Here is a 14,293-nt window from a genome sequence, read left to right as displayed (position 1 = left end):
AAGAAGGAAGGAAGAAAGGAAGGGACAATTCCACAGTGAGTGGTATTGGTTTGGAGAGGAGAGGAGAGGAGAAGAGAGGAGTTTTCTTCGAAAGGTTTCACTAGACTAGGACAATCCCAAGACGTCAGACAGCAAAGGCCAGAAGGGCCCTATACCTGAGGATTCTGAGGTTAATCACTTCAGCGCTACATACTTAGTTGTATGGCAAATGTAGTGCAACATGTTGTGAGATTGTAGATCTTTTTGAGTGGTGCAACCACTCCAAGGAACAGCAATGTCACTATGGGACTATGGGACTATGTGACTATGTTTAGAGTACCAGTAGGGGAAAAAGTGGCGCTGTTGTGCCAGAAACAGAGAGAGAGCGATTGTGTTAGAACCAATAGGAACTGAAATTGGAACGATACAGAGAAGAAATTGGAACGATACAAATTGGAACGATACAGAGAACCAATAGGAACTGAAATTGGAACGATACAGAGAACCAATAGAGGGGAGTTGCACACACACACACACACACACCACTTTTTTTTCCAAGTTTTGATTAAAACAAATATTTTAAACAAAAAATGATCTGCCCAAAATAGACACCAGGGTAAATGTGGTAACCCTCAAGCCTGCATGCCATGGCCTCTGTCAGTGAGTTCAACATATTATTATGCACTAACCACCACCACCAGACACTTACTCATGTAAAGTAACCCATCATCAACAGCCGCAGTGAGATGAGGGACTGCAGGATCACACCTTGCATATTACAACCGTCATGTCAATCTCTAATCCCTATGGTAAAAAGAGAGGAGAGAGGCAAAGTGCATTCAAGTATATTCCTATTTTTAAATCTGCCCCTTGAGCCCTGTCCTGTGTGACCTGTCACTCCTCAGGCATATGAAGTTCTACAATGAGGCAGCGGCCGCCGCCAACATCACTGTCACCGAACAGGAGGTGAGCTTTGACCCCGAAGCCAGCTGGCTCAAGTTCCACCTGGGGATAAACCGCTATGCGCTGTACGCGCGTGACGACCCCGCCATCCCACAGCTCGTCCAGGACATGCAGAGTCATGCGATTATTAGCGCAGGTAACAGCAGAGATGGATTGATGGATGGACGGAGAGTGTATTGTATATCGGCAGAAACCATGTATGTCCAAAACCATTACTTTTCAGGAAATGGAAAAAATTAACTCTGTTCCAATGGATAAAATGTAAAAGCCCAACACTTAACCACTTTTACATGTACTTACAAATTAGTAGAAATGGCAGCTCACAGCGCATCATGGTGCAACGCACTGTAGATTGACTATTTTTGCTACTTTTGCCACTCCAAAAAGTAACTTTTTTCAAAAGTTGTAATATGGAGATACATGGTTTCTACCCGACATTAACGCAATACTACATTGATGGTTGGATGATCAATGTTGGATAAATTTAAGATAAGGGAAGGATCGAAGACCAATTGTTGCATATAAAATGCAGAAGGGACAATTAATGATTTACTAATGATAAAAAGGACTGTATAATACTGTATTACTTCGATTACAGAGCTGAAACTATAAAAAATACGTTTGAAAAGTAATTAGAGTACAAATAAATACTCAGCACCCATAATCTAGGCAGAGAGCCTTAAAATGGTTATTAAACCTTTTAGATGATAAAGTTAAGAATTAGCTTTAACAGGAATATTTTTAAGAGAATTATCAATATCCAAATGTTACCTTAAGCAGGAAATACTCTTTTAGAAAATGATATATATGATATATATACCGTCTCCAAAATGGAAACGGTATATATATCATTTTAATCAGATAGAATACGCTACACAGAGCAACGTGTCAAACAACCAAAGGATGATTCACTGTCACTTCCTGTCCAAACCAGGAAGCATAATGTATGGGATATGTAGTTAATAATGTAAATGTAGTTCATAATTTAAAGTTAATGCCAACCAGCTAACGTAACTAGGAGACAACTTGTCTGCTCTGGCAAAGCACCAAGGCCGAATAACAGGGTGTTTTCCACAGAAAGGCAGACAATCGGGAAACAACAATTCTTTATTCTTACTCGCTGACTGGGGGAGAGTGAGATTTAATACTATCTGTTTTACGCTGGGGCAGAAATGAGATGTAACTTAGTGGGATACAGGGCATGAAAAATACATGGGGTCATTGGGAACATGTAAACTTCCATCCACAAAATAACAGATCTACAATAATTCAAAATTATCCATCAATCAATAGGGTTTTTTATTTTATTTATTATTTTATTAGACAAAAAAAATGCAAACAGTCCAGGCTACAGTCAGGCACATTGGTCCAACCAACAGTCCAGGCTACAGTCAGGCACATTGGTCCAACCAACAGTACAGGCTACAGTCAGGCACATATTGGTCCAAAAGGACAGCACAGAAGAAAGACCTTACGGTTTTGTTTACATTCAGGTCCTATGCATTCATTCACAATCACAACAATGACAACAACAATTGAGATATCTCAAAAACATGATAACTATGTACAGGTTGGAATAGGGTGCAAGGATGAATGGATGGGTAGCAAGAAAGAATGATGTATAAGTGAATAAACCAGTTGGGTGAGTGGACAGAAGGATGTAATGAAACTTACTGTATACTGTTAGTTGACTAAACCAGTGAAATTATTCCTAACGGAAGACGGATACTATATGTCTCTTGTTTAGATTACACACAGGACGAGAAGGCCCTAAAGGGAACATGTGACTGCAGCCAAGGTAAAGTCAGTTCACAACCAGATTTCCATATCTGCACAACTTTGCACTCTTTGTACCTTATCTCACATTGTAATGCAGCACAAACAATGGCAAGTGCGTCTTTCTAACTAGTCTCTTTGTTTTTCCCCACTCTCTCCCCCTCTTGCTTGCTCCCCTTTTCTGTGGTGCTTGGCGATAGTATCGGAGATAAATACAATGATGCTTTTGTATGGCAGCTTTTGTTTTCATTTGGCAGCAAAATTCCATAAATTACCACGATTGTGATGTCGCTATCTGTATAAAGACATCGCTCTGGGGCAAAGAGCGGGGAACTCATTTATGTTCAAAGGGGAAGCACTTAATTAAATGTTTGATCTAGCACTGGCTCCGGGAGTGGGGGCTGGGGGCTAACACATCCAGGCGCCCAACCTGCACACATCCATCTACTCACATCTCATACCTCCAAGAGGCAGACAAATCAAAACCACATAATTGTCAACAGTGTGGGGGAAAGTTACTTCAAAAGTTTGTGCGATATAGGCTCAGTCAGCAGTAGCCTCGGAAACCGATGCGTTTTTAGTAGTTCAGTGACTTCTCAACTCCGGTCCACTGTTCTTCCTTATAGCTGTGCAATCAAGACGTATATTGACCTGGGAATTATTTTGACTGTCTGATTTGCAGATGTGATGTAAATAGGTTTTCAATGTAATGGGTCCCGGGACCCAGGGGTGGTCTTTTAGATGGGTCGCAGGGACATTTTATGAGTCCTACATCAACAACGTTAGAGTACAGTACCGCGTACAGTATTGCATCCCAGCACCAATGGAGGGTGACATGATTGTGTCCTTTCTCAATTTAGTGAGTTTAAGGATGCAGGATGCAGCCTATTTGCATCACTGGATGTCTGAGTCTCCCTTTGAGAACTTTTGCACAGTAAAAAAAGCATTTTACATTAGTCTAGCCTAGGCAGGCACACAATAAAACTCAAATTATTTACAAAAACTAATCAAGCTACTACATAAACCTATTCACCCCCAACACACACATACAACAATGTCTGTCTTCTTTTTCATTCACATTTTCTCCCTTATTAATGCACCCCCCCAACAAGAAACTGGCTGACCACATCAACGTCACACCCAGCCCAGAACAAAATACATGAAAAAGAACATGAATCCCTCTATCTTCCCTTTCCCCCATTCATGTGAGAGTTTTCTCATTACCAGCCGGAAACCAGAAGGCCATGGCAGCAATGCATTTGTATTGTGACTTCAAAGGACATGTGTGCCAGTTTGGTGCCCCTTTGATTCACATCCAACACAGAACTATAGCAGCAATTGTAAACTATTAATACGCTAGCTAGAGCTTCGTAAAAGTGCCATGGGGGAGGTGTGTGTGGTTAGCTTGGCCCACTGCTGTGACATAACATAAACCCAGACGGAGAGAAAAAGAATTTCATTCGCAGAGAGTAAAACTCAGGCTGTGACACCAACCCCGTAATTATCTTATCACTGGGAATAGGGTCCTGTGAGACACATCCTATTCAATAGGGTCCTGTGAGACACATCCTATTCAATAGGGTCCTGTGAGACACATCCTAAGAATAAAGAGCAAAATATGGCACACAACAAATATAAACCTCCAGGACTTTCTCTGCAAAACACATGTCTACCTGCCTGGTTTCTGCCTCTCGTTCAAAAAGTCAGACCTGCTGATATACTGATGCAATGTTTAAGTCCAAAAGCGAACTGACGTCACAGCTACACCTGTATCCTTGTTTACAGCTGTAAACAAGCATACAGGTGGTGTCAGTTTACAGGTCAGACAGACTCTTTACTGTATTTCAACACTTCTACTACTCCAGAGTACAATTGTGAATTCACCACACAATATTCCAAAATCCCAACCACTGACCTATCCTCTGAAAGATATTGTGTATGTTTTGTAAGCATAGGACTCATATCTAATAGTTGCCCACCCGTGCTTTTGTTTTCACACCAGCAACAACATTCTGTTGTCATTTTTAAAAACTCTCCACCAGGCCAGAAGGCAGAGAGCTGAGATTATGCTTTCGGTTTCGCCCATCTTTATGTGTGTCTGTCTGCATGCACCAAATCTCACAAACTACTGGAGCGATCAGCATCAAAGTGTTCATTCACGCAGACAGTAGGCCTTGGCCTATAATTCTTGGACCATTGGTCGTCCAACAAAATGATTATTTCCGAGGAATCCCCATCTACGTAGGCCAGGCCCATTTTCGCCCAACAAAATGTTCTACCACTTAGCATTTTATTCAAAACTGTTCCTACAGATTCTGTTCTGTCAAAAACAGATGTGGGGTCATATGATAAAAATATGATAAAGAATTTTCATATTCCATTCTGAACGGCTATAATTGGCTTCCACACTATTCCATATCTGATATTCCATATTGTTTTGTTTCCCAACTAAGTGTTGTTGACCTCTATTTATACTTTGATCTGATGGGAGCATATCTGTTTTTGTTCTTTACACCACAGTGGTGAAGCCCAGCGGACATCACCTGAAGCTGGCTCTGAAGATGCAGAACTGTGGCAAGGCCATGTTCAAACCTATGAGGTGAAGAGGGATTATAACTCCAGATCCTCACTATAAACTGTCTGTGGTTTCATGCCAGGACCTGGATTTTGCATTGACAATTAAGTCAGGATGTCATATTTGATATTTTATAGATATATATACAATGTAAGTTCTTTGTTTGCAGTGAGAACATCTTGAACTTTTAGGTCAGGAACAACTGGTTAAGAAACGTGTAGATACTGTGTACATTTGAAAAATTAACACTATCTAGTATCTATAACTGGTTTATAACTTGTCAAATACTGTAGGTTACAATTTGTTATTTTTGCATTAAGAACCTACTACTATGGGTCTGTATAGTTTAGTCTTTATCTTAAAGTATTTTCTATCTGGCTGTGCCAACATTGTGTGTGTGTGTGTGTGTGTGTGTGTGTGTGTGTGTGTGTGTGTGTGTGTGTGTGTGTGTGTGTGTGTGTGTGTGTGTGTGTGTCAGGCAGAGGAGGGACGAGCAGACTCCAGAGAATACCTTTTACTTTGTTGATTTCCAACGACACAATGCAGAGATTGCTGCCTTTCACCTTGACAGGTACTGTACAATCTGATCCACGCCCACCCCATGTCATCAAAAATAAATAAAATAATTATAGGTCTTACGTGGATATACTCCAAGTCATTTTACAATGTAAGCCGTTTTTCTTCCCCAAAGTCTACTGTGGTGGTACTTGGATCAGGATGTAGGCTAATTTTAGTTTCGGTTACACATCCATTCCTGTTTGGTTCCCAATTATGGTTATGCTGCAAAATGCTGAACTAAAAACAAATGTTGTAGGTAACCATATCAAATCTCTCAGTTTTCCTACTGTTTGTCTGTCTCAAAACAATACAAAATGTTTGAAAGTTTAGGCTTGTTTTTCTGTAAAGTCACTTTCTAAAGTGTACTTTAAACCAATGGTTCTCAAACATTTGGCAGACCGCCATTTGAAAACATTTTGTGATAGGGACGGACATTCAAGAATTGTGTAGTTAAAATGTTTCAAAAATATTCCAAATATTTCCCTTTTTTCAAGATTATTTGAAAATAGCAGATCTACAAGCTCCCAACGTGTTGCATATTTTCCAATATGTATAGTTTAAAGTGCTTGTGTGGCCTTGTCGCTTCTTAAGTTTTGGGCTAATTTTCAATAGACCTGGTTTCTTATTTCTCTCACAAGATCTGGCAACAATGGATGGCACTTGTCAGCAGCCAATGCCATCCCTGTTGAGTCGACTAAGAACACCAAGTCCATAATATAGCCTAAGTTGTTTAGTGCTACCTAAACCCATGACTACTACATACTCATGTAACTCCACCATGATTTCAACATGGTCGCCCAACCCAGTATTTTCAAACTGATTAGTGTAAATACTGTGGTCTGTCGACACACGCAGTCTTTCTCCATGCTATGGCACATTAGCTCGGGTGACTCATCTTAGAACAGAGTCATTGGAGCCAGACAGGATTATTTGGTAACCACGCACCATGATAAATCACCACTTTACTGTGGGATGTAATGCATTGTCAACAAAGTCGCAAACAATAGGGACACATTCAAACAGTCATTATGCACCCAGGAGAGTCACTTTGGAATTAAGGTATTGCCAAATTCTCCAAATGCAGAAACAAGTAGATGAACAAGAATCTGCATTAAGATGTCTGGAGGTGTCTGTCTGTCTAGTCGTGTCAGCAAGCCCAATCATTATCCTTTATCAGCAGGTGGGGAATGCATTTAACAAACCACCCATTCAACCTTGCATGCTGATTATAATTTGATTACCGTTATTGAGACACGACTGACTCATATAAGGCCTGTGGGGAAATACAGCCTCCTTATATATCAACACCTGCTCAATTACAATGAGCAGAGCCCTGTCCGTTGGGGGTGTTTCGCTGATAAGGATCAGTCAAGGTGAATTGTATGGGCCTGTGTGAACGAGGTAAGAAGATAAGTATGGCAGGGTATCACTGTCTTTCTAGAGTTCATCTGAGTTTATGCCGGCATAATAGGGATGGAACTGTGAATAGTGCAAAGGGAGGGGGTGTGAGAGAGAGAGAGAGAGAGGCAGAGACAGGGTGAGGGAGAGCGAAAGAGTGAAAGAGAGAAGAGATTGGGTCCCAGGTGAATATTGTGCTGTCCTTGTTGTTCCAGAATCCTGGACTTCCGGAGGGTCCCACCGGTGGTGGGTAGACTGGTAAACCTCACAGGAGAAATTCTCCAGATCACCCACAGCGAAGACCTCCGCAGTGTCTTCTTCACATCTCCAGGTAAACTGTCTTTCGTTCAATCCATCCTATTTTTGGCAAATGTTCCCCTCGGTGGTTTAAGCAATAGTTTTTAACTAAGATTTGATATCGTACATCAAACGGTTCTTATAGCATTAACATTAATACAAGATGCTCGCTAACAAGGTTCCAGTGGACATTCCTCAGTAACTGTAGCAGCAATTTCAAAGAGCTTTGAATTTCTGAAGCACCGCCTAGTGTATAGAAAAAACATTTTGCCCCCATTTGCCATAGTAGGCCTATTGTTGACTTTGAGAGGGGCAATGGAAGACCAGCAAAATACAACAGGTTAAACTAAAATATCTGAAATGACAGTGGGTAATGAATAATATCACTCTTAGATTTGATAGTTTACTGGACTCAACCATGTGCTTCTCGTCCCAAACAGCCAACAACACGTGTTTCTTTGCCAAGTGTCTGTACGTGTGCAAGACAGAGTATGCAGTGTGTGGCAGCCCTGACCTGTTGGAGGGTTCGCTGTCTGCCTACCTCCCCGGGCTCAGCATTGCCCCGCGTATCTCCATCCCCAACCCATGGATACGCTCATACAGCTTCACAGGACGAGAGGAGTACGAGCTCAGACACAACACAACCACATACCGTTTGCTTTGACAATGAGAATCTCTCTTTTTACATAAACAGGACTTTGCCAGTGATTTACAAGCTCACAGCGCAGCTCATCATGATGTATTGTGAGCTTGCTGATCTGCTATTTTTTTATTTTTTTTTAAACATTTTTATTCGCCTAATGTCATGCTCAAAATAGGCACGCCATGGTTGAAAGTGGTTAACACTCCTGATTTTACTGTGAAGCATGCTAAAACACAGAGACAACCAGCAACCACACACATTGAAGATTCAATTACAATTATTGGATTCGATGTGCCACAGTATACCCAGGACGAACGCAGGACCTCATAATAGGCCACACTATAGTCTCTCAACTTTTCTTTATTTAATTTCAAATCTTTTAATTAAATCTTTCAATTCACCTTACACAATAAGACCAAAGCGGAGCGGCAAACATTTTAGCTTGGGGTTGTGGTGCGGGAAAGAAATTCAAATGTAATGTAAGCAGCAGTGGAATCAATGGTGGAATAATATGAGGCTCGAGCTATAATGAAATACAGCACAAGTTGAAATGTTGAATGTTGAAAATGTTGAAAAGTTGAATGTTGAAATAATGTTTGCGTTTCTCTCTGTGTATAACAGGTGGGAAGCCAATCCTTTCTACTGTGACACGATAAAACAACTGTATCCCTACAACTCAGGCAACAGACTCCTGAACATCATAGACATGTCCATCTTTGACTTCCTAACGGGTTTGTCTTCTCTGTCTTCCCTACAATCACAGGCATTTGGGGGGCACTATCTCCATATACAGTAGTGACAGTAATGGCTAACTAGAGCGATGCCCATTGGGAATGATGAGACACTTAGACAGACATGGAGATTTGCAGATTTATAGATAATTCTGGACAACTGCCAATCCAACAGACTTCCAATTAGGCACATCACTCCCTCAGACGATCAGTCGGACGGTTCTCGAGAGATATGCAGGGCCACAGTCGCACTTCGTGCATTAATAGATAGATGTTTCATCAACAGCTATAAATATGAGCAGTCTCCTGTGTGTCTCTGACGTCACTCGCTGAAGTTGTGCTGAAAAGGAAAACTTAATTTCACTGGTGATATCACTGGAGTAAAATGCAATTATGTCAAAAATACAACCCTCACTTACTGGTTTATATCTGTTACCTTCAGTGGCTGTGACCTTGTCCTTAACCACTTAAACTCATTGACCAGTGTCCCCCAGGGATCAATGCTTGGTCTCCTCCTTTTTCCCCCTCTACACCAAATCTTTTCACCAAACCTAGCTGATCTACAAAATAAGCAAAATATGCAAAGATACATTAGGTCTCCGGCATCATATCGGAAGTGACACATAGTTGACTATATGCCCTCCCACTTTACCAACTATAGGTGTTAGCACTTAGCAGTGTCTGGGACTCCACAAGTGTGGCAAAACTTGGGAGAAAAAAGGGTTCTCATAAAGAATTAAAGAAATGACAAATAATGAAATTGGGCTTTTGTGAAATTCTACGTATTGGTCTTCTGCAGGCAACATGGACAGGCATCACTATGAGATCTTCACAAAATTTGGGGACGAAGGTTTCCTACTCCACTTAGACAACGCCAGAGGGTGAGAAGAGGAGAAGTATTTAACTATGGAGTTGTTAATCAAAACTCTTTGGTTTCCTGATCAAAGTTGACATCTTAAACTGTGTTCCAGATTTGGGAAGAACACACATGATGAGATGTCCATTCTGGCTCCGCTGTCTCAATGCTGCATGTAAGTAGTACCATGCAATCTAGAGGGCGGTGTCAACTCTTCTCTGTGTATATAGTCTCTACTCTCTGGGCATAAATACATAGGGTCGCATAGCAAATAACAACATAGGTCTGTGATGGAATGTTTGGTGAGGTATACTTATAGTTATGGGGCCACCATTGGTGGTGAGGGGATTGTCAAGAACAGACGGGTTGTAATTTCATCACCTCTTTCTCCTCAGTTTGACATGCTATAAAATGCGGCATTGCTAAGGGTGAAAGAGGTTACAATGCAACATCCTAGATTTTCTTTTGACACTCCTCCAATTTGGCCCCCTGTTCCTCCATCTATAATTAGACATCAATTGATAAGACCTACAAGAAAACCATAGGGTAGTAGTTCCCCTCTACGTCTCCATCTCTTTTGTTCATCTGACGTCTCTTCCTTCTTCTCCAGGATAAAGAGTTCTACGTTGCTGCGGCTCCAGCTCCTGACCCAGGCTCAGTACAGGCTCAGCGATGTGATGAGGGAGTCCCTGGAGGGAGACCCCTTACAGCCTGTGCTGACCGAGCCTCACTTGTTAGCGCTGGACCGCCGGCTGCAGAAGACAATCCGGGTGGTGCAGCGGTGCATGCGCAGGTTGGGTGACGCACAGGTGGTCATCAAGGACTTCATCAAGTCCACGGCTAAACCTCAGACTACTCAGCTGCTGCCCACAGAGAGGAAGGAGGCCAGGTAACCAAGGAGAACCTGAGACGTGCAGTTCACTTGGGACTTGGAACTGGGACGTAGGAGTTCAAACAAAAGACTTAGTACTAGAGTCTTGTCTCTATTGAAAAGTCAGAGAGCTTTGAGCACGTACAGAGCGGATGAAGGCCATGTCACAGGACAGGAGGACGGGAGACATGGGAACTGGGACATGGTAACAGAGGTTGGAATGGGTTCTTAATCTACGCTCTGGCCTGCCCTGTACCCACAGTGCGGAACCTGTAGGTTTTTATCCCAACATTTGCCTCTTAGTTTTGGCATGAAGCAGTGAAGCCCATCCAAGATACCAGATCACCTTTACTGATCAAACTCTTGCCTCCATGTTATGCTCTTTATGGGAATGACAGGCCTTGAATGAAATGAGCCAACGGGATATACTGTAAGAGCAATGTGCAAGCAAAACAAACTTTAAGTTAACATCTGAAATCTAAATCCTCTTTAGTGCACGCAGCGGAAATAAGAACAAACTCTCAATCACAGGCCATTAAATACAAACAGAAAAAAGTCAAACAAACGTCACCCTGTCACACAACATAATTCAATGTTAACAAAGGCCTACTAGCAACCCAATTGTAGTATCAATAGGCTAAAACTGTCTCACCAAAAGTAATAGGCAAGAAGAAAATGGTCCATTTTCTCTACATGGAAATCCACAATATACTGTATACCTACCACACAGCCAAGGTGATAGAACAAAGAAGTCATGACATTGGCAACAACAATCCAATAATCTTGTAAAATGGGTATAGGCTCAGGGGTAGAGACTGGCCGGATGGGAACCGCGAGGTTCCCAGTTCGATCCCAGGCTTCCCCAGAGTTAGCGTTGAAGTGTCCTTGAGTCCCCAAATTGCTCCTGATGTGCAGGTTGCATGGTTTCCTCCGCCATCGGTATGAATGTGTGTGCGAATGGGTGAATGTAATGCATCTATGTAAAGCGCTTTGGATAAAATGCGCTATATAAATGCACCATTTACCATTTGATAAATCCTTCGAATGAACTTGGCTAGCCATAATGTTAAGGTCTGAAAATGAACATGAATCCAGAACTACAAGCAGTCTGACAACAAATCTCCATATCTTGTTGTATGTCCTCAGGGTTTACTAAAGTGTGTGTGCCATTGAGTATGTACACCAGTTGCAGAACATTGAAAGAGCTAGAGTACTCGCCTGTTGTGCCTTTACAAGTGTTTTCCTGGAATTTGAAAAACAGGCCGTAACCGAACCCACGTCTGACTGGTTAGACATCTACATGATGGAAGTGAGACTTTTTTCAAATTGTGGATCTACAGAGAGGAGAAGGTCATGGAACAGTGGTACCTGGTACCTGGCTCTTTTCAAGTCAATCATACTGTACTAAAACCAAACACCACAGAAGGCCATGTAACATGAGTACTTTGAACTTGAACTTGGGACCTGTTGGGACGTCAAAGCACGTCAAATTGAAGTCTAGTCTCTAAGTCTCCTTAAAGCGTGAAACACTATGGAAGTTGAAGACTATCAGAGAGGATGAGAGACCAAATAAAAACAAGGAAAAGAAATATACCTTATCTGAACATAGGTCTACACAGTATGGGATGACTGCAGGCTAACTTCACTGGGACTTAATTTCCAGGCTTCTTCATCTCTCATTATTGGATATCAATCATGGACCGAGCAGCGTGTTACCGTATCACATTTCAGACTTGTCTGGGTCATTAATCATTTTATCTGCTGTCAAAAATACCCCCTTGGGTTTATCGGACTGTGGCCTCCCACACAAAATCTGTGCACATACAGTACTTGCGAAGCGGGTGACTTGCCATATACTTTCTCTGTCTGTCTGTCTGTCATGTACACATACACGCCAAAGTAGAAAACACAACTGAGATGGATTTCATAGCATTGAAGGAGATATCTTTTAGGACAGAGCACTGGAAAAGCTGTGTAGACGTTGCATCAAATTGATGATGGTAAATATTGTGACTGAGTCTGTGACATCAAAGTCGATTATAGTGTCTACTGCCAAAATTGTCAATAAAAGCATTTTATGCGATTACAAAGTGCAACTTTCAAGCCAGCGAAAGTACAGTAAGTAAAGGAGTCAGACAGCAAAAGCACAAGATTGTGTGTGTGTTTGTGTGAGATGTCTCCCCAGAGAAAAGTGCTACCTATTAAACAGCAATTTAGCTTGTCCCGGCCCATTTTCCAGACTTCAAACTCCTTGTTGCTGTCATCAAAGTCTTTAAGTGGTTTCACATCAACCGAACCAAATCAGGCTGAGACAGAAGCATCGAACTGCTAAAGAACTGTATTGCATCGTGTCACATCTTCCTACCACCACAAGGTCCCTTCCCCAACAGTTCCAATGTTGAACCCATTGTCCTCAACCAGAAAAAGCATGCTCCTGCACGCCTGGGTTTGGTGTAGTTAGTGATATTGTCATGCTATGCGTCTACAAATCCAACACATCCTCTATGTACTCACTCATTCACCAATCCGAATGGAATATGAATAAAAATCACACCCGTGTGAAGTGAGGGGCGCCGATTTGCTCGTCCACATATGACGTAAATTATCCATTCATTGTCAATGGGAATTTAATGTTTGTGTAAGACAAAAATCACACCCGTGTGAAGTGAGGGGCGCTAATATATTAATGTCTAACTCATGTTGATTGTCTCCACCAGGCCGGCCGAAGGCATGGGGAGAGAGTATGTTTTGCACTCCGTCCGTGTGTGTGTGTGTGTGTCCTTCCTTCCGTCCGTCCGTCCGTCCGTCCTTCCGTCCGTCCGTTATCAGCTAATCTCCGGTACCGTTGGCCCGATCCATGCCAAACTGTGCACACACACTCCATGGATGCCAACGATGAACCTCTGCCCCAAATATTCCTCAACGGCCTGTTATAGCGCCACCATGAGGCCGATTTAGGCAAAACACATTTCTGTAATTACCCGTACACATTTTATCCATACATCACACAATTCGGTATACACTATCTACATAGTCATGTGATCAACACGGATTTGCACCATTTCCCATCTTCCATCCTGATTGGCCAATATTGGCTTCCAAAGCTCACATGAATGGTCCGTTTCGAACAAAATGCCACAAATCACAAAAACAGTGTGCAATTTCCGTGAAATTATACACGCACATTTCCACTAGGCCGAGGACGACATGCCACTCATTATTTTCCAAATCAGCCTCATGGTGGCGCTATAACAGGCCAATTCCTGTTTTTAGCTATAACTGCATCAATCTGTATAATCAATCTGCGCACTCCCTAGAGGCCATGGAAAAACATTTTCCCTGCATCCCTCCACATCTGCCGGTTATAGCGCCACCATGAGGCCGATTTCTGCTAAACACATTGCTTATGTTAGTCGCACAGATTTCATCCAAATCTCACGCAAATCGGTACACACGATCTCTGTAGTCATGTGATCAAGACGAGTCTGTTGGATTTCTCAGATTCTACACTGATTGGCTAACATTGCCTTCCAAAGTTTTCAGGAGTGGCCTGTTTCGTTCAAAATGCTGCACATGTCCTGCTCATCCAGAATTCTATCCTCAGAGATGCTATGAGTGATCTGGCTCTGCATTTCCTCAACAAAAT

At 42.1% G+C, this 14,293-nt stretch overlaps 1 protein-coding gene across 1 annotated transcript in view; it reads left to right on the top strand.

Annotated features, from left to right (window-relative positions):
• Positions 1-13,215, top strand: part of fam20a (FAM20A golgi associated secretory pathway pseudokinase) — a 16,378-nt gene extending 3,163 nt beyond the window's left edge. The window contains exons 2-11 of the mRNA XM_079491913.1: positions 885-1,078; positions 2,690-2,740; positions 5,239-5,317; positions 5,772-5,864; positions 7,465-7,580; positions 7,987-8,167; positions 8,811-8,920; positions 9,720-9,801; positions 9,892-9,951; positions 10,387-13,215. Of these exons, the coding sequence (XP_079348039.1) occupies positions 885-1,078; positions 2,690-2,740; positions 5,239-5,317; positions 5,772-5,864; positions 7,465-7,580; positions 7,987-8,167; positions 8,811-8,920; positions 9,720-9,801; positions 9,892-9,951; positions 10,387-10,669 (1,249 nt within the window). The 3' untranslated portion in view covers positions 10,670-13,215. The remainder of the gene's footprint in view (positions 1-884; positions 1,079-2,689; positions 2,741-5,238; positions 5,318-5,771; positions 5,865-7,464; positions 7,581-7,986; positions 8,168-8,810; positions 8,921-9,719; positions 9,802-9,891; positions 9,952-10,386) is intronic.
• Positions 13,216-14,293: the final 1,078 nt, after the last annotated feature.

The sequence above is a fragment of the Electrona antarctica genome (assembly GCF_951216825.1).
Source record: "Electrona antarctica genome assembly, chromosome: 22".
NCBI classification, from domain to species: Eukaryota; Metazoa; Chordata; class Actinopteri; order Myctophiformes; family Myctophidae; genus Electrona; species Electrona antarctica.
This window is presented reverse-complemented; position numbering and strand designations above follow the sequence as displayed.